Raw genomic sequence first — 25289 nt, forward strand, 5'->3', positions numbered from 1 at the left:
TTTCAGGTGATTTTGATCGTGAAAAAGTTTTTTGGACGTACCACCAATTTTATTCTAAATCTTGTACTATACAATACATTTTTTGATGTTTTTTTATCGTGAAATAGTTTTTTGCACGTTCCACCAATTTTACCTTAAATCTGTGTACTATGCATACAGTTTTTTGTGATTTTTATCGTGAAATTTTTTTTTCGGACGTTTCACCAATTTTACCCAAAATTAATGTACTATAGCATACAGGTTTTTGTGATTTTGATCGTGAAATAGTTTTTTTGATGTTTCCACCAATTTTACCCAAAATTTGTGTACTATAGCGTATAGTTTTTGACGATTTTGATCGTGAAAAAGTTTTTCGGACGTTTCACCAATTTTACCCAAAATTTATGTACTATAGCATACAGTTTTTTGTGATTTTGACCGTGAAATAATTTTTTGGATGTTTCCACCAATTTTACCCAAAATTTGTGTACTATAGCGAACAGTTTTTGGTGATTTTGATCGTGAAAAAGTTTTTCAAACGTTTCACCAATTTTACCCAAAATTTATGTACTATAGCATATAGTTTTTGGTGATTTTGATCGTGAAATAGTTTTTTGGATGTTTCCACCAATTTTACCCAAAATTTGTGTACGATAGTATACAGTTTTTGGTGATTTTGATCGCGAAAAAGTTTTTCGACCGTTCCACCATTTTTTCCCAAAATTTGTGTACTATAGTAGCATACTGTTTTTTGTGATTTTGGTTGTGAAATAATTTTTGGGATGTTTCCACCAATTTTACCCAAAATTTGTGTACTATAGTATACATATTTTTTGGTGATTTTGATCGTGATAAAGTTTTTTGGATATTCCACCAATTTTATCAAAAATTTGTGTACTATATAGTATACAGTTTTTTGGGATTTTGATTGTGAAAAAGTTTTTGGGACGTTCCACCAATTTTACCCAAAATTGTATATTAGTATACATTTTTTGGTGATTTTGATCGTGAAATTATTTTTGGACGATCCACCAATTTTATCAAAAATTTGTGTAGTATAGCATATAGTTTTTTGTTATTTTGATCGTGAATTTTTTTTTTGGGACTTTCCAACAATTTTACCCAAAGTCCGTGTACTATAGTATATAGTTTTAGGTGATTTTGATCGTGAAATATTTTTTTGGACTTTCCACCAATTTTACCGAAAACCTGTGTACTATATATAGTATACAGTTTTTGGTGATTTTGATCGTAAAATTTTTTTTTGGACATTCCACCAATTTTATCCAAAATCTGTGTACTATAGCGTATAGTTTTTGACGATTTTGATCGTGAAATTTTTTTTCGGACGTTTCACCAATTTTACCCAAAATTTATGTACTATAGCATACAGTTTTTGGTGATTTTGATCGTGAAAGTTTTTGGGACGATCCACCAGTTTTATAAAAAAATTGTGTACTATATAGCATACAGTTTATGGTGACTTTGACCGTGAAATAGTTTTTTGGACGTTACACCAATTTTACCCTTAATCTATGTATTTATAGTATACCATTTTTGGTGATTTTGATCGTGAAATATTTTTTTGGACTTTCCACCAATTTTAACTAAAATTTGTGTATTGTACAGTTTCTTTGGTGATTTTGATCGTGAAAAAAAATTTTGGGCGTTCCACCAATTTTATCCAAAATATTTGTACCATAGCATACAATTTTTGGTGATTTTGATCGTGAAATAGTTTTTTGGACGTTCCACCAACTTTACCGAAAAATCTGTGTACTATATTATACAGTTATTGTGATTTTGATCGTGAAAAAGTTTTTTAAACGTTCCACACTCTTATCACGTACGTATGTATATATATGTATTTTCATAAAATAAATATTTAAATTGTAAACGTGTATTTTATCTGTTCGACAGTCGTTTATCATTCAAGTTCATCAAAATTTGTCAAAAGAAAAACCCGAAAAAGAGATTGTAACAGTGCTACAAGACTAAAACAAGAACATAATTAAAGAAGGTAATAACTCATGCAAAAAGATAATGAAATTTGAAAATGTTACCGTTAGCCTGCTGTTAAGTGTTAACATATTTTCTCAGAAAACAGCAACAAGTAAACTAAAAACTCAGTCCTAACTCCTATCCAACCTACATCTACATCGGAAAAGACTCGAGAAATAAAATAGTTTTCCTCGAAATAAAATGTACATTTCTTTACACTAACACCGACAACTGCCTGAGAAAAAAAAGTAACAACAACATGCAAGACAGATTTTTGCTGCCTTCCTTCAGTATACCATACAACTCAGACTAATATCAATGTAAGATAAAAGTAACTAGAACAAAAAATCAACCAAGATGTAGTTATTAGCGTAAAGAAAAAAACTATATAGAGATGATGCAAGTCTTGATAACTGACAATTAATTAGTCAGCTGAAATTGCAATGAAATCCTAAAGTACTGTACAGTATCCTCTCCCAGTATTGACGGGCTTTTTTCGTTTTTTGTTGTCATATCACCGTTATTTTCGGTTGAGTTCTCTACAACAATTACTCAAGATCCATTCACGGTCATCTCTGGAGAAGACTTTGGTGGTAAAACAGGACTTTCATCCCCACCCTTTTTTGTATTATCAACAGAATCGTTCAACTCTTCCGTAAAGCTTCTTGAAGAAACTTCTTCCTTGTCAGAATGATTCTCGGTTCCATCGTTTTGGCCGCAATCTGACGAGCCTGTAGAACCCTTTTCTTGATGATTCGGTTCAACAGAGTTTTGGTTTACACTTTCTACTTTCTTACTTGGTAGCACAGTAGAGCACAAGGCAGCAAAAACACCATCTCGAGGCGTTAAGTCTTTTGTGGACCTTCGTAACTTTTTTGGCTCAGGCTCTTCTTGCGAAACTAATTTCCTTTTTAATCGGAGCCCTTCTTCTTCATCAGATCCAACGACCGTTTTTTTAGGAGGGGGTTTGTAATCCTCATCATCTTCATCATCATCGTAGTCAACAAGCCCACCAGACCTTCAATTATGCACGTAATATTGAGTTCAAATACTACTACAGTGACAAGAAATTTATGAGCAAGTCTTGGCAGTATAATAATACCTGGCTGATGTGTGGTTAGGTGAAGGACCATTAACTAATACAGGATGTTGAGATTGGGCTTTCTTAGTGCTGCTGACTGTACGAGCAGACCCTGAATCTTCTTCATCACTGGTGGATCCAACATTAGTAGAGCAAACCACCAAGCAAACAAAATTCAGTAAGTAACAATTTGCATAATAATTTCTTAGTTCTTTTGAATTTGGACACTAACTAAATGCAATCGTAGCAGCGAATAAAAGGCACAAACCTGTCCTCGTTAAAGTATTCCTCCTCTTCCTTCTCCAGAGCACGCTCGTCAAGCCTTTTCCTTTCGTCTAACAAACCGCCAGTGCTTGTTGTCCCCACGCTTTCTAGTGACTGCAAAGAGAGTGTAATTGTCACGAGTAGCAAAACAAATAATGAGGTAATTATATTATAAATACCTTAAAAGAACACATAATAATTAATACCTGTTCATATTTAACTTTTAGGGCATGAATAGAAGATAGACTTTCAAATTTGGATAACTGGTCCCAGAAAGTATCAACTAGATACCGGAGTAGTACTTTCAAGTTCTCCTGTAGGAAGGCGTGTTTCAGAAAACAGAAAAACAGTAGAAGATGCAAGCTAAAAGAAAATAAAAGGAATAAACACCTTTCGGATATATTCGAAGAGTTCGAGAACAGTAGAATTGAGAAGATTGTAACGATCCCCATTGGCAACAAATACATCTATAATTGGTTTGAAAAGATTGTTCCTTACTAAATGACTCATCAGGTGCTCATCCTGCAAATTCATTAACAAATAATTGACAAAAAACCAAAGAAACAGAAGTTAAGGTTATACATGCCCTCATAGAGGTGGGCTGGGCTATAAACAAACGGATTCGCAATAATGTTTCACAAAAACAACAAATATTCAAGGGAAGAGGTCAAACAGATAATTACAAAACATTAAGAACGGTCAGATTAAAATGAATACTAAGATTCTTCACGATAGAAAACCTGTTTTTGGTAAGTGTGCTTCTTCAATCAATTAATCAGGGTATCAGACTCGTATGAGTAATCAAAGTGCGCACAAAAAAAATTACAGGAACTAGAAAAAAAAAAGTGCAAATTGTTTACAATCAGTTGAAAGAAGCAAGTAGCAACAAGTGTAGGCTTATGATGCAATAAAAAAAATTGCATATAAGCAAAACAGTAAACATAACACACATTTCTCAAGCCAACTAAAATGCAAAACAAACCATCTCAGTAACCTCTTCCTAGTGTCTAAAAAAGCAACACAATCAACTTACACTGCGAGTAATAAGTGTCCTCACAAATCGAATAGCTGCAACTACAAGATACTTTTCTCTTCTTCTAATCAGATACAAAACCTTAGCAATCACATTGTTAAGAAGAAAACTGTATCTGCAGGACAAAGATGAAGACAAAAATGAATCGTGAATTCACTTAATAAGTAAATTAGCAGTCACAAGGAACAAAGAAATTACTCTATCCTATAAGGGTGTTGCAAAACACAGAAGCACAGCAGATCACATATATTTGCTAAAATCTCAGACTTCACGCTACTTTGGTTCCTGGACCCTCCATCTGAGCTCCCAGACTTCTCGTCATTTTGACCATCACTATTTGGTGGGCAAGAGAGTGTTATGGCATCAATTAATTGACCAAAGTGCTTCTCATAGAAAATGTCCACTATATTTTCCTTCTGCAATAAAATTGAGAGATGCCTGTATTTTTAGAAGCAATGGTGGCAAAAGAAGTGAATAGCAAAAAAAAGATAGCCATACACATGACAGAGAAAGAGAGACGAGGAGATACTGCCTCTTGTGCAGAAAAAAATCAGAACAGAAAATTTTGAAAATGTGAGAGTGAGTGAAATATGGCTTCAAGTGCACTGAAATGTATTAGTAGTTTAGTACATACAGCTTATACATGCAACTAAAGTCTAAAAAGCATTATTGTCTCAGTCTTAGTTCTAAATAGGTTATGCTCCGACATGATTTGCCATCCACTCAACTTCATTAGAAATACAAAAATAAAATGAGATATCCTTAATTAATTAGAACAGTAGCAAAAATAAATGCATACAAAAGAATAGAAAGTTAATAACCATGGCACAAGTCATGTACCTGAGATCCTGGAGTTGATGAGTCCAGAAGACTGCGAAGAATTTCAAAAAATTGGCAGTGCATATCATCTCCAAAATCTCTAAGCATGTTTTTTACCTACAAATTAAAGACAAACCTTTTAGTTGAAGGGTCTAACTAGCCTTCGCTATTCTTGGAAAAGGGTAATTAAAGGCTGTTTAGCGCCAGGTTAGAGTTTGAACCATGGACCTACTTCATCAAGAAAGTCGAAGACACTAAAGAGTGTCTCCAGCCATTACTATCTTCAATAAAACTTGTACTCCAATTTGCTTCCCATCCCCAAGAAAGGAAAAAAAAATCACAAGAAATCACATGCATAATGAGATTTCACTCACAAGGACAGATATCTTTCCTTCGGAAAGAAAGATCTAGAAGATAGGAGAGTCTATTATAAGCAAATCTTGGAACTTTGGGTCATTTGCCCATGACCTTTTCAGAGCAACCTCACAAAGAGAGTATTCTTAACACCACACATATGTCTCACCTTCTATACACACAATCTAAAGACAACTGACCTCACCACTACACTATATGCACCAAAAGGCTGCAGTAAAATAATAGAAATACAGAATTCGGCATTACTCACCACAAGTCCCAAAAGAACACCTTCCTGCTGAGATACGTAAGAGCGCAAAATACTTGGATCTAGATGCTGGAAAAGAATCAGGATATCTGTCCTGCAGTCATTACAACAAAATTATCAAGCAGTGATCAGACATAAACTGAACGACAACTATAGATTCTCATGCACAGTTAGGCTTGTCTTGCAAGTCCTTTATGATTTGTTTCATTACCCAGTCAAAACAAGCTTAGTGTCTTCATTTTGCAAAACATCTTCTATGATTTCAAAAATACCTTCATTGACAAGATCCCTGCATGCGGAAAAAATATCGTCAGACAGAACAATTTGTAACCGCCGGAGAGTTTGAGCATGGATTATTATAAGTTAATGTCAATTCCTCTGAAGTGGAAAGATGAAACAACAGAGTACAACATGTAAAGCAGAGAAAAGAATACAAATGCGGCATATACCTAAAGAGCTTGTGCTGATGCGTTATCTGCAAACTCTTGCTTAAGGTACAAAACTCATGCAAGAAGTGTACCTATTTTACATGCACAATTAATGTTAGTTTCTGAAAAGAAACTTTATTGCCTGTTCAGAATTCCAAATATTAATAAAAAACAAAAAGACACCTCAAGCATCATATTACATTATACCTAACCCTAAATGATTAACCCGATGTCTCATGTAATGGAACGATGAGACAAAAGTAGAGAAAATGAACCAAACGACCACCACAGGCATATATGTGTCTGCAATGAAATAAACTTTCTTTAACAGGCATTCACATACATAAGACCATGGAAAACTATGTATGGCAAAATCCAGGAGTCAACATTGTGCGCACAACAGTCTTAATTAAGCAAGAATATATACCTAAAAGAAAAGGGGCAAGCATGTCTACCACAATCCTCTATGGACATCAAATAACTAATATTTACACCATACGGAACACAAAGTCTTTAAGAGGAAACTCATGTCAACTAGTAAGTTCTGTTAGCTACAGACATCTAGAGAAGGCTACATAAGATTATTCAGTACATACGAGAATGAGAAGTGAACGTTCATTAGCTCTTACAGACAAAGTTCCAATAACAACTATATATTGCTTACTTCTCCTAAGACCCTTGGTGGAGATATCAATTTAAAACTAATTTAACAGATAACTTTCAAATCTTATGTTTCAATAGCATTCTGACCCATAAAATTCAATTGTCGACAATAAAATTTTGCATTAGGATTCTTAGGATATATATTTCACATGGCGTTAACCATAAACTAATATCCTGTTATGTCTACAGTTCTACCTATCTTCTAGGATTATAAATTACATTATCACTAGCGTAAGATGAGTCAGCAGTAATATAACCTCATAAGTCGAAACAATATATACTTTTATTAAGTATTACTACAAGCTGAAATAATTCAAGGAAGCTGCATAACAATAGGTCAAAGAAATATCAATTTCAAAGAACAAAAGTTCATGGAAATAGGAGTATGTACCCACGTATCTAATGCAAAAAAAAAATTATAAAATTGAGAACAATGTAGTACCAAAGTTAGCTTTGATTCTATCGAAGTCGTAGGAGATTTCAGCCTAGCAAATAATTCCTTGATAAAGGTGTTATCATCTTTTAGCAAAGAAACGACCTGCAACACAACAATTTAATTAGTTTAGAAATGAAACACAATAAGAAGAGTTGAACCAATTGGATATGGATCTTACAACAGCATTATTCGACTGAATAATAGTATTGAAGTTTCCGACTATTGCCTCATCCAGCGCTCTAGGCAAAATAACATCCTGGCATAAAACAATAAAAGCATAAATTCATTTCTTCATAAAGATAAAAGAAAAACATGATCTGCAGTAAGAAATAAAAAGCAATACCTTCAGATAACCAATTCTGTAAGTTTGATGAATCTTTGAAAGAACTACAGGGTCTTTAATAGTTATGGCCTGGAACAAAACCAAGACAAACATAATTAGCAATAAAAATATAAAGATGATCACTAACCAGTAATTCCTTGAACTCCTCAACAGCAACATGTTCCAAAGCAGAAATTTCACTATCCCATTTTGGGGGTGGAATAAAGGAATTGATATTGAACACGTTGGGATATTTTACCTCCTTATAGACCACGTGCTCTTTCAAAATGTTGCGATGATCAGTACGAGATACCTCAGGATCATCTGCAAACCACATTAGAACAGTTCCATCACCAACACAGAAGTTAATCAGAGAGATGCAGTGGACATTGCAAGTAATAATGCACTACCATGAGCGCTACCTTGACCGATATGCGGCTACTGATTCATGAACAGCTAAGTATTGTTTGTATATTTTGGCTAATGAAATGCTGGAAATTAACAACACAACTTTTAAGAGAACAAACTAAATGATTTTATGTCAACAAGAGTAAGGGAGAGGTTCATTTTCCTACTTTCAGCTAATAGTTGAGAGAGAAAGAGAGAGAGACTTACATTCTAGGCAACCCATTATATCCATAATCAACTCATCCCCGAATATTTTCTCAAAGATCTGAGAACTGTTTAGTAAAACTGCAATTAAGCATATATAAAGAATGTTTAAATTATGCCAAAGATAAGAAAATAACACAGCTAAGTAAAATGGTAAGTTGGCTTACTGATTCCCCTAACAATTTTGAAAATTAACTTCAGACCATCAACATCATCCAAATCTTCACATATCCTAAACAGTTCCATTAGCTTCGGGAAAAAACCTTGCTGCATTACCAATAAGCCTCACTTAAGTTAGCACCAATCAATACCACCGAACTGAAGCAAGAGAATGAGACGGCAAATACTAAGAGAACCAATAACTAAAAGAAGGGGCAGAAAGCTAAACACTGCCCAGGAACAAAGTAAAGTTTAACCAATTTGAAAGAAAAATGGGAACAATAAAATGAGCTAATAAGGGATATGCACGAGATATCCATAGCTTATCCAGAAATTACAGGCTAAAGGAACTGATTTGCGTAACAAATTTCCCATAATTTACAGGCTTATCCATGGGATGGCAATAACTTTCCCAAAAAACACAAAATTTGCAGAAATTATATTCGTAAAGGTAAAAGCAATAATATACTTGCACTAATAATGGTAATGAAAAAATAACAGGATCTATACAAGTAATAGAGGCCCACCATTGTGAATGAGCAAAAAAAGTATTGCAACTAAAACAGGCAACAGAACAGATACACATGCACATACGTTCGGACTTTCACGATCACCATGCTGAAGCATGTTCCTAAATAAGGTGTGTGCATAATGCAAAATATATAGATCATTACTGTCACCTACATCATGCATTATAAGTTCAGTCACTCGCAACTGATCCGCAATGCCACTTTCAACAATCTGCAAAACAAGAAACGACACATTTTTTGTCTTTGATACATAAGGAAAGAATGATAAGAAAGGACTAAGGAGCCATCAAAGAGACAGGAAACTGACAAAAACTTCATAGCACAATGGACCATAACATTGTTCCCATTAATCACAAGAACAACAAAGTAAATATAAAGCAACTTCAGGTTTTTTATAATTGGGAAATATGGGGGAGGAAGCTGGTGCAAGTCAGCTGGTACCTTAAGTATCAAAGGGAGAGTAGAGAGCTCAACAGGAGGCAACTCCCTCAGCTCACTATTGACGTTGTTGAACGTCTCATCTGAAGGATTTAGAATAGGGAAACATCAGCTAGTGTAGATTCTCTGTAGAGTAAAATGAAAGTAAACTTTTCTACATAAGGCAGCTCTATGCAAGATCCCGGCCTATAAAAATTTGCGTTCACCATCTAGACACTAGAGTTGATGTTGTCCACGAATAAAACAGTAAACTTAAGAAACTGATAACTAAATAAATTGCTATGGAGCCCAATAAGAACACCAATGGGTCAAAATCCAAATAAAGAAAAGGAAAAGGAAAAATTATCAGCATCATCCATTAATTCTGTTTGGGAATTCATGATAGTATACCAATATTAACTCTGACACAGTTACGCATATAATTCATCACTATCTAAGATAGCAAAAGAATGACAACAATTATAGTATCTAAAAAGTAAATCTATGGAAATGATAAAACATACATATTTTGACAATAAATGGAGTATACAAAAATTAATAGCAACATAAAAATAACCCCATGATCAATTTAATTATTTTGAAGATGAAGAAATAAGTGCAAGCCCAATTCTCACAAAATTCAGAAGAGGTGAACTGATTTCTAATCTTTTCACATGAAACATGCTTCTCTACAGAATTTCCAGAAAATAACCAAAAGGACCCCATAATATGGAAAAAATGTTCAGAATTACGGATCCAAAAATAGATATGCAGACAAGTACAGCTACATATGAATCCTTTAAGAACTTACTGGCCAGTGAGCTGAAGTGCATATTCCTTTGCAGACTACATATATGATCCCTGCATGGACCGGAAATGGGAAAAAAAATATATACACGCTTAGTATAATTAAAATAGTAGTAGAGAATGATGAAAACTTCGATTTGAATAAACAAAAGAAAATATTTGATACTAGCCATATGTATGAGCAACCGGTTGTCTCTTGGAAGCTAAGAGCCAATTCAGTAGAAAACTCAGGATCCCTCCATGAAATAATTGTATCTGAAGATGTACAATTAAATATAAACAACGGGAAATGGAACAAATGGAGTCTTATGTAAATATGTGAAGGAGAAAGCATGAGTTAGAAAAGGGCACCTTCTTGCTTGCGGTAGATATCTTCTGAGCTGATGCGATGCAACAGCAATGTTTCATTGTCCTCCTCATCGATAACAAACAATCCAAGTTCTTCTGATCCCTGTACCACAAAGTTACAATGTTCAATCTCATACCACAAATACAAAATGATACTTAACTGTCCACTAAAGGAAACAAGGCAGAGTCAAACCTCCAAATAATCAACAGTGACATGGCCAGTTCCTTGATCATCCCATTTCCCATCCTCATTCAAACGATATACTTTAACACGCTGAAATCAGGATTAAAACGTGTGAGAACTATGACAAGGATAACAAGATAAATTACAGAACAACCATCTCAGCATATAGAGGGAAAGCGAATGAGTCAGGAATAAAAAATGAAACATTGAACTAAATTGACATGCATACAACTATATTTCTTTAATGCCTAAAACAAGTTTAGCGATTGAGAATTATGCAAAAGTAAAGCTAAATCAAGAGAATAACCATCAACCAAGATTAAATGCCTTGAGAAAAAGAAGGAACTGGCACCTGTTGCCTTAAAAAGAACGGTATGGAAATCAGATAAAGAGACAGAGAGAGAGTAAGTGTGGCAGGTCAAAACATATGAAAGATAGCTCCTTCGATAGTTAAAGCACTTTTGTGAATGTTTGCAACTTCTAGTACCAAAATGTTGATAGATACAAGACTGACTATTCATTATATGCTAGTCTACTTATTCTCTTATTTACTCTTTGCTCTCTCAATTTAAACTTTGCCCTACTGTTATTTTAGTGACTGTAGGACCATATAAACATAGTTCCATGCAGCGTTCCTCCTGAATAGCTTCACCATAGTCCAATAAATAGAGGAAGTATTTCGTAACTAGCACTTCCATGTACTTCTTTCATTCAAGAAGATTTTAGGAGCTTCAAAACTATACTGTTATTACCAACTTACCTGAAAATCCCAATATTATCCGATCTCCTGCAAATTTCAGTTTCTATTACAAGCACTCAAAGAGAGAGTCCAAAGCTGAAGATCCTTTGAGTACACTTCAAATTTATTGGAGGAGGAGGGAAAAGAAAGCTGAAACCTAGTTCTGGAAGGCTGACGGTGTAATGTGGAATACTGGACATGAATATGCAATATTACGCTTATATGATATAACTTCTAGTGGTAATTTCCAAAGAACTAATGAAAAGGCGGGCATACTTAGATTAATGATTCAGAAACATCTAGACGCTCGATTTTACTTGATTGTCAAGAATCCACCAACAGAGTGTTGAAATTACAATACAAGCCCCTAGGACTAATGGTTGCACCCCTAATTTGCCAACTGAATAGTTTCAGAGGACGCGAGAAATACTGTTCACCGAACTGAAACCATATGTTGATAGCCAAAATTAAAATTTATATAAAACGATTAAACACTAAAGAATCTAAACATGAGCACTTGAAACAAGCTTGACCCTCAAAAAAATTAAAAAAAAAAATTAAAAATTAAAATTAAAATTAAAGACTACAAAACAAAAATGAAATAGTTAAAGGGGTCGAATTCAGTCATGGTTCTGGGATACAACACTTCCTTAATCGATTCTGATGTAAAAAAAATCTACACTGACCTGCATGGAATTGTTGGAATTCGGTGATTTGTCCTGTGAACCCATGGGATACACCAAAGAACTAAGCCCCGTCGCGAAGTTCAATAAATTCACCGCACCAACCGCACGTCTTCGAATATGCTGAACTCAATAACGAAAACCTCAAAATGCAAAATTAGGGTTTAGAAAAGAGACGAATGGGTGAAAAAAAATCGACAAAGAGAACGTCGAAACTGATAACTTGTACGGGTCGGGTTACTGTATTCCAATCAGTTGAAAACCCCTAACCGCCATTGATATCAGAGGCGAGCAGTAACTCCACCCTGTCTCTCTCTCTCTATCCTCTCTCTCTCTCTCTCTCCTCCCTTCTTTATATTTTCTTCTTCTTTTCTTTATGTTTTCTTATTTAGTTATTCCGCTCGACCTTTCAAACCGCAGTAAGAAGTAAGAACAGTGAGCTGAATGACGTTACTACCCTTGTTGAGGCACTGTAATTACGGCTCCTGCCACCCCGCCATTTTACGATTGCTGCCTGCTTTTGTGGTTGCTTGACGCGCTTTCCTTTTGGTCAAAGTCCAATCGCCTTTTTTCTCACTAGTCATCTCACTTCAATTTTGGTTTCTATAATATTTCTTCAAATAAAATCCATTTATTGATTTTTGCTATCACTTAAAATCTTATAACAAAATTCAAGTTAATGATGAGCTATTATATAAAATATGGTTATTTTCCATTTTTTTACATATATATAATGTGATAATATTTTTAACTATTACTTATTTTTTGACATGTTGTGACGATAGTTCCAGCACATTAAAAAAAAAAAATTAATTATGAGAACGTAGTTTAATAATATCAATTTCATTTCATATAAGTTTTTACCTTTATTGACGATACGCCAAATCGTAATCAGATTGTATATTATTCACATCTTATATTATGTTCAAGAGAAAGTTATCGATTTACGTCCAATGTGTGATATTCGTTATAGCGATAATAATAACTAATTACTAATTAACACGTCATATTTGTCTAGAAACGGAGCCGGACCAATGGGCATGCGAGCAATGCAACTCATTCGGTCATATCTTCAAGGGAAAGTTATCGACGTGTATCCAATGGGCATTATTCGTTATAATAATAATAATAATAATAATAATAAGTAATTAACACGTCATATTTGTCTAGAACCAGAGTCGGGCCAATGGATATACGAGCAATGCCAAACGTTTGGCAATTCATGGCTTCGATTTTCTAAAATGTTTTATGTTATTTTTAGCATTTTAAAAATATTGTTTTATTAAATAAGATAATGATATACATAATTGGGCTGCCCAATAAGCCTACCAATTACTTTATATATTGGGTCGATATTTAAAGACCCAAAACATAAGCATACTTGTAAATGAATTAGTATAATAGCACATACCTTCTAAATTAAGGGTTTCGGCCCATTATAAACTAATTTTAATTAGAGATTTAATTTATAATTAGGATTCCTTAAGCTACTTATAAACAACTCATATATTCAAGTTATGTGGTAACCCTACTTAGTTTACGTGTACTTTCTCACAAAATCGAGAGTTCGACGTTTTACAACTCTTCAAGTAACGAAAGATTCTACGTATATCACCTCCTCGTGTGTAGTGATTTATTATCGTGTTCCTATTTAATTTACGCAAGTAAATTGATACTAAATCATATCAAAATAATTCGACTCTAGATTTATATTTTTTTCCGTCCATTCATTGTACATTTAATTAAATTAATATATTTTTCAACCTTCATTTAGGTAAAAATTCACAAATAAACTTGTATCAATTTTATGGGTATTAGTTCGTAAAATATTTTTGGCTAATTTCATATACTAAACAGTAGATTTACGAGCTAAAACACTAATAAATTAAAATTCTACTTTTGTGTATATGTGAAATAAATCAATAATACAACTCGGCGTGTATAGTAAACAAGTGGACCAATAGTAACTCGCCACGTCAGCCTCAAGGGGGTTTTATCCGCGGTTCTTCCATACATCCCCTTCTCAAACTGTCCCGGCTGAACACAAAAAACCTCAGGCATAGATAGATACACTTCCATACACACACTCTCTCTCACACACTGCACACACTAATTATTCTCTCTCTCTCTCTCACACACACACACACTAATCGTTCTCTCGCATCACACACACACACACTAGAAAACTTTGAAATGCAGGCTTCTGTTTCGTCTCTCTACACACCCCATCCCCCACACACCATTTTCCGATCAAATTCAGATATCCAATTTTGCGGTCTCCGGCGAGAGGCGTTGGGGTTTCAATCGATCTCGCAATTCCGGAATGGCGAGTCTCGCAGGATCGGAATTGTTTCGACGAAGCCGCGCTCGGGGAAGCTGACGGTTTTTTCGGCTTCAGCTGCAGCTGACAATGGAAGCCGCCGTGCGACGTCGTTTGATTATGATCTAGTTATTATTGGAGCCGGTGTTGGCGGTCATGGAGCTGCATTGCATGCTGTTGAGAAAGTAAGAGCTTTGATTTTTTTAATTTCTTTTCTTTTTATTGAATTGGTAGTTTTGATCAGTGGATATGTGATATATGAGCTGAAAAATTCAACCAGGTTATGTAGGTTAGGAATTACTGAAATTATGTCAAAGTTCGGAATTTTGGGACATTAGTTTTGCATCATTAGTATATGATGATTCGGCATAAGATTTAGTGTTGAAGCAAACTGAAACCGGACCGAATTATGTGGAAATATAAAAGGTTTTCGTGGTTTTGACATTGATAGCTAATTATGTCAAAGTGGTTTGTTTTGAATCCACCGAAGCTCAGGAATTACATGATCATTTTTCAGGGTCTTAAAACAGCTATTATCGAGGGCGATGTGATGGGAGGAACTTGTGTAAACAGGGGATGCGTTCCTTCTAAAGCCCTACTTGCAGTAAGTGGTAGGATGCGTGAACTTCAAGACGAGCATCACATGAAAGCTTTGGGTTTGCAGGTTTTTCACTTCTACTCTACCTTAATCCGATCATGGAATTTATGAATTGGACACTTTTGTTACATTACGTAGTATAGAGCTTAATTTCGTATTCTGGTGCAATTCTTTGGATCATTTCGACATCCACCATTTACAACTAAATGTCTATTTTCTCGTGTTTTCTGTTCCTTGAAATTGTTATCGAACTTGATATTTGTTTCCTAACATCAATGGTAGGTAGCAGCTGCTGGATACGACAGGCAGGCAGTGGCTGACCATGCGAATAATCTTGCTTCAAAGATTCGTGGTAATCTGACTAATTCGTTGAAGGCAATTGGAGTAGACATTCTAACAGGATTTGGCACCATAGTGGTATGTTAAATGTGAACTCACGTGAAAATATTTTAAATCAGACGGCAACACGCATCATATTTTTTTTTTACAGAATTCCGTAACTTAATGTAGACTACTTTTTAAAAAAGTATTACGGATTGGTCATAAAATTTATGCATTTCATTCTTATCGCAGTCAGTTGAAATAATTTCAGGGTCCTCAAAAGGTCAAATATGGAAAGGTTGGGTTTTCTGAGAATGTGGTTACTGCAAAAGACATAATTATTGCCACGGGTTCAGTTCCTTTTGTCCCGAAAGGAATTGAAATTGACGGTAGGAGTTCTCTCCTTAGGTACTACTGTAATAGATAGTTTTGACAATTTTGCCGCTATAAATATCGTATTGGTGTTATAATGATATATTTTATGAAACTCGTATGCTACCTTGGTTTCTCATTGTCTAGTTCTTCTTCAACTATTATGATGTGACCTGAATGCAAATTTTTAATCACATAATCACAGTGTACAGATCCCTCATTACAAACTATATTTATGAAAATTATATTGCTTATTTCAATCAAGTCTTAACTAATCTTGATCTTGCTGCTTTTGGGTTTCTTGCATATTCTGATGTATCTTGTTATCTGTAACCTGCAGGGAAGACTGTAATCACTAGTGATCACGCTCTTAAATTGGAATTTGTTCCAGATTGGATTGCCATAGTAGGAAGTGGTTATATTGGTCTCGAGTTTAGCGATGTTTATACTGCTCTTGGTAGTGAGGTGATGCTGACAAGCTCCTTTATTTTCCTTTTAATTAATGCTTTGGGAAGCAACTAATTAGTCATTACTTTTGTGTAGGTTACCTTTATTGAAGCTATGGATCAACTAATGCCTGGGTTTGATCCTGAGATAGGCAAGTTAGCTCAAAGAGTTCTAATAAATCCACGGAAAATTGATTATTATACTGGAGTATTTGCAACCAAGGTATCGAATTATTTATTATTGTGTATGCATATATACTTCCTTTGTACAGTGATGACTTTTCTGATATTTTTTAAAGATAACTCCAGCAAAAGATGGAAAACCGGTGACTATCGAGCTTATTGATGCCAATACAAAAGAAGCGAAAGACACATTGGAGGTATAATATGTGCTTTCCCAACAAAAATTAGCATTATATAAATAAAACTTTACACGTTTTAATTTAATAGCATGAGAGATGGTCCATTCTGATTAATTCATTTCCTTCCATTTGTTGTTCCATAAAGCAATCTCGGATCTTGTTTTTGCTCAGGTCGATGCAGCACTAATTGCAACAGGAAGGGCTCCATTTACCAAAGGCCTAGGGCTGAATAATGTAAGCATTTTGTAAACTTTTGATGAATTATAAATTTAACCCCTATAAAATCTTGAACACAAGAAGAAGCAAGGAGAAGTCCTTGGATCTCTTTGCATTCCCAATCATTGTGATAAACTCGAACTTAATTGATTTGCTTTTTGATTTGTTTGCAGATTAATGTAGAGACTCAACGGGGTTTTGTTCCTGTTGACGATCGCATGAGAGTAATTGATGCAGATGGAAATCTGGTACATTGCCCATGCCCTCCCCACTGCAATTGTTTGTGACAAACTTCCAAAATGTTCTTACATGGTGGTTTTTTGTCTTCAGGTCCCACATGTATATTGCATAGGTGACGCGAATGGTAAACTGATGCTCGCCCATACAGCAAGCGCACAAGGAATTTCTGGTTTGTGATTTAATACCTTACGAAAATCAGTAAGTGAACTCTCTGTCCTAATTGAACCTGTCTTATCTTATTACATGTCCTTTTCATTTGCCTTCTTACAGTCATTGAACAACTTACCGGAAAAGATTATGTGCTTAATCATTTAAGCATACCAGCAGCTTGTTTCACTCATCCTGAAATCAGTATGGTTGGGTTGACTGAGGTACACTTAACCTACATAGAATTCAGTAGAGATCTTACACGAAAAAAAACTGTTATATTACTAATTGTTTGTATAGTAAGCTGTTTTTTACTCTTTTCGGGGCTTTGTCGTCCAGCCACAAGCAAGGGAAAAAGCTGAAAAGGAGGGATTTGAGATAAGTATTGCGAAAACAAGTTTTAAGGCCAACACCAAGGCCCTAGCTGAAAACGAAGGGGAAGGACTCGCAAAGGTTCGATCTATCTTCTTGCTCTTTCAATTTTTTAGCATTCGAAGAATTTCTGAATTTTTTGGATCTTGTTTCTTGCAGTTGATATACAGACCTGACACTGGCGAAATTCTCGGGGTCCACATTCTTGGGATGCACGCTGCAGACCTCATACACGAAGCGTCGAACGCTATAGCATTAGGCACACGAGTTCAGGTTTGTGAATATTTAACTTACTGCACAGACATTATTCGATGTATCGCTTATGTTTTTTACACTATAATAACTCACAGGACATTAAGTTTGCTGTCCATGCACATCCAACCTTGTCTGAAGTTCTCGACGAGCTATATAAATCAGCAAAGGTAATCTTCATAACACGACACAGCCAAATTTTCAAAACATCCCATGCAGTCATCCACAAATCTGATTATTTCAAGAAAAATAAATAAATCACATCTAAAAACTCTTCGTTTTCTGGACTTCCATGTTGCAGGTAAACCCCCATGTTTCTAAATCGGTTAGCGAACCAGTTTCTGTGTAGAAGTGAGCTTTTGAACCAGTAGTAAGGTTCGATATCAAACGGTTAGTAAAACAGTATTGAATTTTTTTTTATACCTAATAATCGAGAGTTAGTTCATGAGTCATTGGACAATTTTTAACATCATTCATTAGGTTCGTCTTCTATATAATTTATTATTAGTGGAATGTTCATAAATCATAACACGAAGCCAATGCATCTAATCAATTTTTTTTTTATTTGGTTATGTTATATATATCGTTCAGTTGTGCGTACAGGAGAGATTTCTTGGATCATCAAACTCAATATCAACAGTTCAAGAAAATCTGCGTATATATATTCGAAGAACAACAATTTATCGGTAAGAACTATTATAAACAAAATAAATCAGAATGACCATTCGAAGTTTTAACCTCAAAATCCCCTTAAACAACCTCAAATCTAACCGAAAAAAAAATAAAATAAAAACCGTAATAAGCCTATCTATACAAAAGATATATATATGCCTTGGTTAATTCAGATTTTCTAGACTAGAAACCATGCCTCTGGAGGTAATCTCCCTCTTGAGCAGCCTGCATCTGAGGAAAAACACTTGCCATCTGTCCCTCGTTCGGCGTGTAAAACGGCATCAACTGCTCAAACGTCGGCGCATTAGTGTAAGGCATAATGGGCCCCACATTCGGCACTGTAAAAGACATTCGTGACTCGCCATTGCCCGCACCACCATTCACCCTCATCATCCCATAATTACCGAAATTCGGATCAAAACCACCGTTCGGAACCCGACTTTCGTCAAAACCAAACCCATAATTACCAACATTCCAGTCCGGCATCCGATTATCTTGCATATTATTATACGCATAATTACCGTTATTCATAATCATCATCCTTTGATTTCCCATATTGAATCTGCCATCATAGTACTGCTGCTGTTGAAATTGTTCGGCCGAGGGATTCACAAACACGGTGCTTCTTGAGACCTTGATCGAATTAATCCTCACCCTAGCAGATTCAATCTTGGCCGTTAATTTACCAGCAAAATCTTTCAACTCATCTTCCGAACAAGTGTCCAACCTTTCATCCCACTTCGGGTACTTCACCTCCCTCGTCCTCTTCCTCAATTTATTAACCTCGTCCTCGATTTTCTCGGTCTGGTTCTTGAAGAAGGCCGGCAAATTATAGGTCCCGTATCTGCAGTCGTTGCCTGCAGATTTCGACTTGTACGAATCGATCAGTTTCGTAATCACTTCGCGGTTCGCAGGCCAAATTGTGGGTTCGTTGTTGTTTTGTCCAGGCTCGTTGATTATCATGCCTATTTGGACCCCGCAGAGAGTCGAGAGTTCATTAGCAGACTTCACAATTCCCTTCTTTCTCTTCTCGAACGCCGCGTTACGTACTTTTTCGTTCTTTATCAGCTCCATACGCAGTTTTCCTCGCCCCATCTTTAAAAAAAAAATCAGTTTACTGCCTTTTCTCTCTCTTACAAATCAATGGAGAGAAAGGAGAGAGAAAATAGGAAAACAGAAAGAAATAGTTAAAGGAACTATACCTTATTAGTTTGGTGATTAAACTCAGAAATTTTCTGCAACTCAAACGAAGAAAGTATCTGTAATAACAGATGGAACTATGTGTATATATAGAGGGAGGAATGGTGTGTATGTATATATATAAGGAAGGAAGAATCAAAGATTGTGTTGCCATATTTGTGCTGAAGCACTAAGATTTCAATTTCCATATTTACTTTCGACTAATTAAATGCTTATTACCATATTTTTACACGCGTTAAAAATAAAATTAACCCCGTTAATTTTTTATTTTTTTTTATTTTGCCCCTCTGCCCAACGGCTAGCTACGGGGAAAATAACCGTCAAGAGCGATTTTTCTTTGGCCACAAGCAACAGCGTGGCATTATTGTGGTTTTGGTTTTCCAAATACAAGAATTACTTTTTTTTTTTTGGTAAAATTATTACAAAATTTGTTAAGGAAAATTTACAGTTTTCATTCCTCAAGTTTGTATTGATTTCATATTTGGCCCCCCTTATTTACAAAAAACATATTGGGTCCCTCATGTTTCAATAATTTGATACTTGTGATCATTTTCGTCAAGTTACCATTAGTACGTCAATTAAGGCAGTAATGTGTACACACTAGATTACGTTATTACTAACAGAAAATTGACGGCAAGGACCAAAAGTGTCAAATTATTGGAATACGAGGGACCAAATCTATTTTTTATGAACATGGGGACCAAAAGTGAAATTGGTGCAAACTTGAGGGACGAAAATTGTATTTTTCCAAAATTTGTTTGCATAAAACTCGATAAAAAGAGTTAGCACTAATTAAGTATGGCTGAAAATCAAATTGACCTAGTGAAGTACTCAGTATGATATAGTTAAAAGTCAGTTTGAACTTATCGAAGCAAACTTTAGATATGATTAATTATATGTAAAGAAAATTAAACTATTTGAATTTGATTAGTGTTCGGCTCGATTAAAGCTTGTCCAAGTCGACTTCATTGCTAATCAAACGAAACTCGAACACATTTTAAAACTCAATAAAAAACGAAGAAATGTATCATGCGCTTCCTCTTGATTAACAGTTTAGTAATTAATATTGTTTAATTCATTGTATGATACGATGCAAGTACACATTTGCAATTTGGATTTTCTTTTTCATTATTTTCTACCTCAGATTGTACACACAAAAAAATTAATAAAAATAAATAAACACACACACACACACACACACACACATATATATATATATATATATATATATATATATATATATCCCCAAATCCCGCCCCCCCTATTTTTCACGATTTATTTTTGTTCAGTTTTAATCTGAAACGACGACGTTTCTTATGAATCCACCAATCACAACCCTCCTTTCTTTTCTTTTTCTTTCGCAAAATGCACGATCGACCTCTCTGCTTCTTTTTTTCCTTTTCTTTTATTTCTCGTCGGCGCCTACAGTTGGTGACCATCTCCTCCAATCTTAATGACGGAACGGCGTCTTTCTTCCGAGAGGTGCTTCATACACCTGCTTTGTTTTATTTTCAATTTTATTTTATTCTCAATTTTCCTTCTCTTCTCCTGCTTCTTCGTCCTCCCTAGTCTCTGTCTCCGCCGCCCACAATTCTTAATTGCGTCTCCTTCTACCTAAATCCGCCACCTCCTTCTCTCCGCATACAATTCTTTGCACCGTTCTCTGTCTACCAATTTTCTGGTAAAAGAATATTTTTTTTGGGTATTCTGAGTTTGTTGTTTCCGGCAAAAATATAGGCATGGGGGTTTCTAAGTGAGCTACGCTTCGTTCCATATTTCGGACTTCGATCGACCGAGGTTGGCTAAAATTTCTCCTTTTCTTTTTTTTTTTTTTTGCTTTCTTAAAATCATATTTCAGCCCTTCTCCCCCTCCTGTCAGCACAAAAAGATTTCGTTTTTGTTGGATTGAAATTTGCAGGCAATTCTGGGGATTTTTTCTGCTTAGATTTTAATATTTTTTTCTCTCACGCATGTTGGTTATTTTGATTGGAGAGGAACTTTTGAAGTTTTGATATGAATATGTGTATGCCTTCTACTGTTTCTTAGTTTGAATTATAAAGGAAATTGAAAATATAGCTCTTTAGTCCTTTGAGAAAAATAAAAATTAACTACATTTTACGGTTACTGTTGTGGTATAATGAGTAGGGTGATAATATTAACCATCAACAACTCTTTCTTCTCCCCACTCGGACAACATGTCCCCTCACATCTCTCTCTCCGACGAGTCCTGCACAGCCGCCGCCAACACGCCACAAGAGGGGCTCGGGCAATTCAACGTCGGCGGAAATCAGCGCCGCCTCTTCTTCCACCTACACGGAACCGGTTAGGGATCCCCTGTGGCTGGGGAGTCGAACAGGTGCCCCGCTCCGATATATATTCCAAAATTTGATTTAAACTGGCAAAAATACAAGGGACAAGTGTGCAAGAACATCCCACATATAAACCTAAACTTGAACATTGCATCACATAATTGTGATTATGTGATCACGTACTTCAATACCAATACCATAACGACGAAAACCGAGCTACGCACCTCTAATATCATTCAACTAACAATTCAATGCCGATCGGAAGGGATTTCAAATAATATACGAGCCCAAACGTCAAAAGAACACAACTAAGCTGCATGAGAAGAATCCACGGAAGTTCCCACAATTCGGAATTCATAAAGTCAGCTCAAAAAGCATTCAAATGATCGATAATCCAATATATTGCAAATGATCAATCAATTATCAGTAAAGCTTATCAGATTGGATTCAAACGATAATCAACCGACATTATCTCAAACTATACACGAAAAATACGATTACGCTGCACAAGGATAATATGAACAACCACAATACGAATATAAGAAAGCTCCGAATTTTCACCTAAATTTCAGTACTCATAGTTTCAGCTCAAAAATCAGTCAAATGCTGTAGTACCCAATATAATTCGAATCAAAATCAAACGATAAAAATCCCAAACCTAACTCAAAAATAGTAAAAAAAAATCAAAATTGATTGTATGATTCATTTCGCATAATCGGAATTGGGTAATAAATAAATACGTAACTTGAAATCTATTCTTCGCCGCTGGCGCCATCAGCGATTTTGTTGTTGTGCTTCCTTGCATACCTCTGGTTCCTCAAAAACTTGGGATCCATCTGCAAATTATTAAAAATAAAAATTCCAAAAATGAAAAATGAAAAATTCACCATTAATTCGAAAACAGAATCAACAGTTTACCCCTTTGGTGGAGATGTTGCGGTTGCGCTTCGGCTTCTTGATGCCGTTCCTGTGTGCCTTGTGCGACTGGTTGTGCGCCGTGTGATTCTTCGACTTCGCCATTTCTTCTCAGATCTGATTCCTGGAGAGAGAGAGAAACAAAATCGATTAAAACAGTGCGATTGAGATGTGGTAATTGATGTATTCCGGCGCGGCGGTTGTTCGCCGTAGAGTTTTTACCTGGAGGAGGTGGTGGTGGCTGTGGCGGAGGGAGAGTGATGGGGTTTTGAGTTGTTTTATTGAAGTTCTGAAACCCTAGGATAATTGGAAATGACGAAAATATCCTCATATTGTGGGCCAGTTCGAATTTGGGTTATTGTATCGGATCTAGCCCTGCAATATATCTTTAAAGCCCAATTATTGACCCACTTAATTTTTTTTTCAATTAATGTTATTACAAATCTAGTATTAAAATAATATATTTTATTTATTTTTTATATATTGAATATTATACATTCTTTGCAAAATTTGTCCAATTTGAAATCCATATTTCAAATTGCAATTTGGGTCCTAAACACTAAATAAATAAATAATTAGTCCCAATTCGATCAAAATGTATAAAATTAATAATTATATAATTTAATATTTCACTAAATTAATATAATTTTGTTAGGACGTGTCAGACTGTACGAATTTACAACAATTTAATTAAAATTATTTTTATTTATTTAACAATCCAAGAAAATTAAATTGCTATATACTACGTTGACTGTTGTAGTTTGACCACAAGTGGGACAGGATTTGTTCGATGCTACACCCGGTGAAAAACACCGGGTGGGTCTTCTGCTGCCACGTGTCTCTTTTTTTGTATTTTATAATAGATTCCCCGTTAGGGTTTACCTTTAGGGGTTTTAGAAAAATAAAAAAAGAACACGTGGCAGCAGAAGACCCACCCGGTGTTTTTCACCGGGTGTAGCATCGAAGGAACCGTGGGACAGTGTTGTAATTGATCCATGACCGCTGGTTGATGCACCTTGTCCAATCACAGCCCTCCACGTCACCACACCCGTTAGAACCGTGTATCCCCGGTTCTCCCACCTCTCCACGTCACCACCCAGCTGCAATTGGTCACCGGTACAACCAGTAATCAGCTCTTCTCTATAAATACAACCTAGTACAACACAAACCCATACATAGCCAAATTCTTGATTTTCTTTTTTTTGGTATTGAATTCTATAAAAATAAAAAATAAAAAATAATAATAATAATTAAAAAAAAATGTTTAATTTCGATTGGTTTTATGGATTATTATGGTCGTTGGGGCTATACCGAAAGGAGGCAAAGATTTTGTTCCTAGGTCTTGATAACGCTGGAAAAACCACATTGCTTCATATGTTGAGAGATGAGGTCACACTCAAGCAACATTATTTTATTTCCTTTTTAATACTTTGTATTAATTTGAATTAAAATTTGATAATTGTTATTTTATTTTTATTTACTGGATGCAGAAGCTTGTGCAACATCAACCAACACAACATCCAACATCAGAGGAACTAAGTATTGGGAATATCAATTTCAAAGCTTTCGATTTAGGCGGCCATCGTATTGCTCGAAGAGTCTGGTGCGACTATTATGCTCAGGTTCTCGTTTTTCTTTATCGATTCAACATAAATTTTATATATTTTAGTACGTTACAGTAGAACCTCGATAAATTAATATTAAAATAAATTATGTTAAATTATTAACTCATAATTTAATAATTCGCTAAATTAATAGAATTTCCCTAGTCCCGACTGCATTAATTTATAGAGGTTCAACTGTATTTAGTTGCTTTGCTAGTAGATTGAATTTATAAATACGTCTCTTTTTTTTCTTCGGTTGTATGGTTTTAGGTCGATGCTGTACTGTATCTAGTCGATGCTAGCGACAAAGAGCGTTTTGCGGAGTCGAAGAGAGAACTGAACGCACTTTTATCGGACGAGTCGTTAAGAAATGCCCCGTTTCTAATACTCGGTAACAAGATTGATCTGCATTACGCGGCTTCAGAGGACGAGCTCCGTTATCACATGGGACTGACAGGTGTCACCACGGGGAAAGGTAAGGTTAACCTAGCGGATACGAATGTTCGTCCGATTGAGGTTTTCATGTGCAGCATTGTTAGAAAAATGGGATATGGAGATGGCTTTAGATGGGTGTCTCAGTACATTAAGTAGCAAGCGCCTTGTCTTACAGTTATGGATTGAAAAATGCTCGAATTGCGACAAAAGACATGGATAATTTTATTTACGAAACTGTTTTTAGTTTGAATATATGTGTATTTTAAGTCTGGCATAAGAGTTTATTCGTAATTTTGCGCTTTGTGTGATAACTGCTCTACTTTAATTTTTAATTGTGTTGAGTTTGGTTCCACAAACTTCAAATATATTCAATAAAATCAA

At 35.3% G+C, this 25289-nt stretch overlaps 5 protein-coding genes across 6 annotated transcripts; 2 read left to right on the plus strand and 3 right to left on the minus strand.

Moving 5' to 3' along the window:
- Nucleotides 1-2010: 2010 nt before the first annotated feature.
- On the minus strand, nt 2011-12719 carry LOC105949052 (uncharacterized). The gene is made up of 24 exons (XM_012972322.2): nt 12131-12719; nt 10715-10795; nt 10525-10624; nt 10344-10428; nt 10178-10227; nt 9391-9470; nt 9104-9160; nt 8428-8527; nt 8264-8341; nt 7908-7972; nt 7670-7738; nt 7505-7582; nt 7333-7428; nt 6249-6319; nt 6011-6088; nt 5803-5893; nt 5199-5294; nt 4557-4774; nt 4359-4473; nt 3716-3847; nt 3532-3639; nt 3330-3439; nt 3083-3190; nt 2011-2998 (listed from the first exon to the last, which is right to left on the minus strand). The coding sequence occupies exons 1-24, from the start codon at nt 12173-12175 to the stop codon at nt 2533-2535; spliced, it is 2577 nt and encodes an 858-aa protein (XP_012827776.2). The 5' UTR covers nt 12176-12719; the 3' UTR covers nt 2011-2532.
- Nucleotides 12720-14079: 1360 nt separating this feature from the next.
- LOC105949063 (dihydrolipoyl dehydrogenase 2, chloroplastic) lies at nt 14080-18337 on the plus strand. The gene is made up of 15 exons (XM_012972333.2): nt 14080-14632; nt 14965-15111; nt 15328-15462; nt 15638-15755; nt 16079-16203; nt 16282-16407; nt 16484-16564; nt 16718-16780; nt 16936-17010; nt 17093-17171; nt 17273-17373; nt 17489-17602; nt 17681-17794; nt 17872-17943; nt 18075-18337. Exons 1-15 carry the CDS (start codon nt 14321-14323, stop codon nt 18120-18122), a joined length of 1710 nt encoding a protein of 569 aa, XP_012827787.2. The 5' UTR covers nt 14080-14320; the 3' UTR covers nt 18123-18337.
- Nucleotides 18338-18497: 160 nt separating this feature from the next.
- Nucleotides 18498-19657, minus strand: LOC105949073 (agamous-like MADS-box protein AGL29). Its single transcript, XM_088820484.1, has one exon. The coding sequence runs from the start codon at nt 19538-19540 to the stop codon at nt 18629-18631; it is 912 nt and encodes a 303-aa protein (XP_088676610.1). The 5' UTR covers nt 19541-19657; the 3' UTR covers nt 18498-18628.
- Nucleotides 19658-22489: 2832 nt separating this feature from the next.
- LOC105969781 (large ribosomal subunit protein eL29z) lies at nt 22490-23213 on the minus strand. 2 transcript variants are annotated; one of them, XM_012994560.2, is made up of 3 exons: nt 23092-23213; nt 22873-22993; nt 22490-22790 (listed from the first exon to the last, which is right to left on the minus strand). In XM_012994560.2, the coding sequence occupies exons 2-3, from the start codon at nt 22972-22974 to the stop codon at nt 22707-22709; spliced, it is 186 nt and encodes a 61-aa protein (XP_012850014.1). In that variant the 5' UTR covers nt 22975-22993; nt 23092-23213; the 3' UTR covers nt 22490-22706. The 2 variants fall into 2 exon arrangements, with proteins under 2 accessions (XP_012850014.1, XP_012850013.1); XM_012994559.2 differs by having other exon boundaries at nt 22873-22986; nt 23092-23164.
- An 835-nt stretch (nt 23214-24048) lies between these two features.
- On the plus strand, nt 24049-25240 carry LOC105949777 (small COPII coat GTPase SAR1A). Its single transcript, XM_012973095.2, has 3 exons — nt 24049-24258; nt 24360-24491; nt 24744-25240. The coding sequence occupies exons 1-3, from the start codon at nt 24130-24132 to the stop codon at nt 25062-25064; spliced, it is 582 nt and encodes a 193-aa protein (XP_012828549.2). The 5' UTR covers nt 24049-24129; the 3' UTR covers nt 25065-25240.
- The last annotated feature ends 49 nt before the right edge of the window (nt 25241-25289 follow it).

This window comes from Erythranthe guttata, chromosome 7 (genome assembly GCF_056151865.1).
Source record: "Erythranthe guttata isolate IM_541 chromosome 7, IM_541, whole genome shotgun sequence".
Classification (NCBI taxonomy): Eukaryota; Viridiplantae; Streptophyta; class Magnoliopsida; order Lamiales; family Phrymaceae; genus Erythranthe; species Erythranthe guttata.

Bases quoted from the DNA above. Each gene is read 5' to 3' on its own strand.
- LOC105949052 (XM_012972322.2), bottom strand. From the start codon at position 12,175: ATGGGTTCACAGGACAAATCACCGAATTCCAACAATTCCATGCAG. The intron at 9,471-10,177 runs GTAAGTTCTTAA...TAAATCCTTCAG, and splicing joins GCACTTCAGCTCACTGGCCA to ATGAGACGTTCAACAACGTC. The intron at 7,429-7,504 runs GTAAGATCCATA...GTTGTGTTGCAG, and splicing joins TTCAGTCGAATAATGCTGTT to GTCGTTTCTTTGCTAAAAGA.
- LOC105949063 (XM_012972333.2), top strand. From the start codon at position 14,321: ATGCAGGCTTCTGTTTCGTCTCTCTACACACCCCATCCCCCACACACC. The intron at 16,204-16,281 runs GTGATGCTGACA...ACTTTTGTGTAG, and splicing joins ATACTGCTCTTGGTAGTGAG to GTTACCTTTATTGAAGCTAT. The intron at 17,011-17,092 runs GTACATTGCCCA...TTTTGTCTTCAG, and splicing joins TTGATGCAGATGGAAATCTG to GTCCCACATGTATATTGCAT.
- LOC105949073 (XM_088820484.1), bottom strand. From the start codon at position 19,540: ATGGGGCGAGGAAAACTGCGTATGGAGCTGATAAAGAACGAAAAAGTA.
- LOC105969781 (XM_012994560.2), bottom strand. From the start codon at position 22,974: ATGGCGAAGTCGAAGAATCACACGGCGCACAACCAGTCGCACAAGGCA. The intron at 22,791-22,872 runs GTAAACTGTTGA...AATAATTTGCAG, and splicing joins GCAACATCTCCACCAAAGGG to ATGGATCCCAAGTTTTTGAG.
- LOC105949777 (XM_012973095.2), top strand. From the start codon at position 24,130: ATGTTTAATTTCGATTGGTTTTATGGATTATTATGGTCGTTGGGGCTA. The intron at 24,259-24,359 runs GTCACACTCAAG...TACTGGATGCAG, and splicing joins TTCATATGTTGAGAGATGAG to AAGCTTGTGCAACATCAACC. The intron at 24,492-24,743 runs GTTCTCGTTTTT...GTATGGTTTTAG, and splicing joins GGTGCGACTATTATGCTCAG to GTCGATGCTGTACTGTATCT.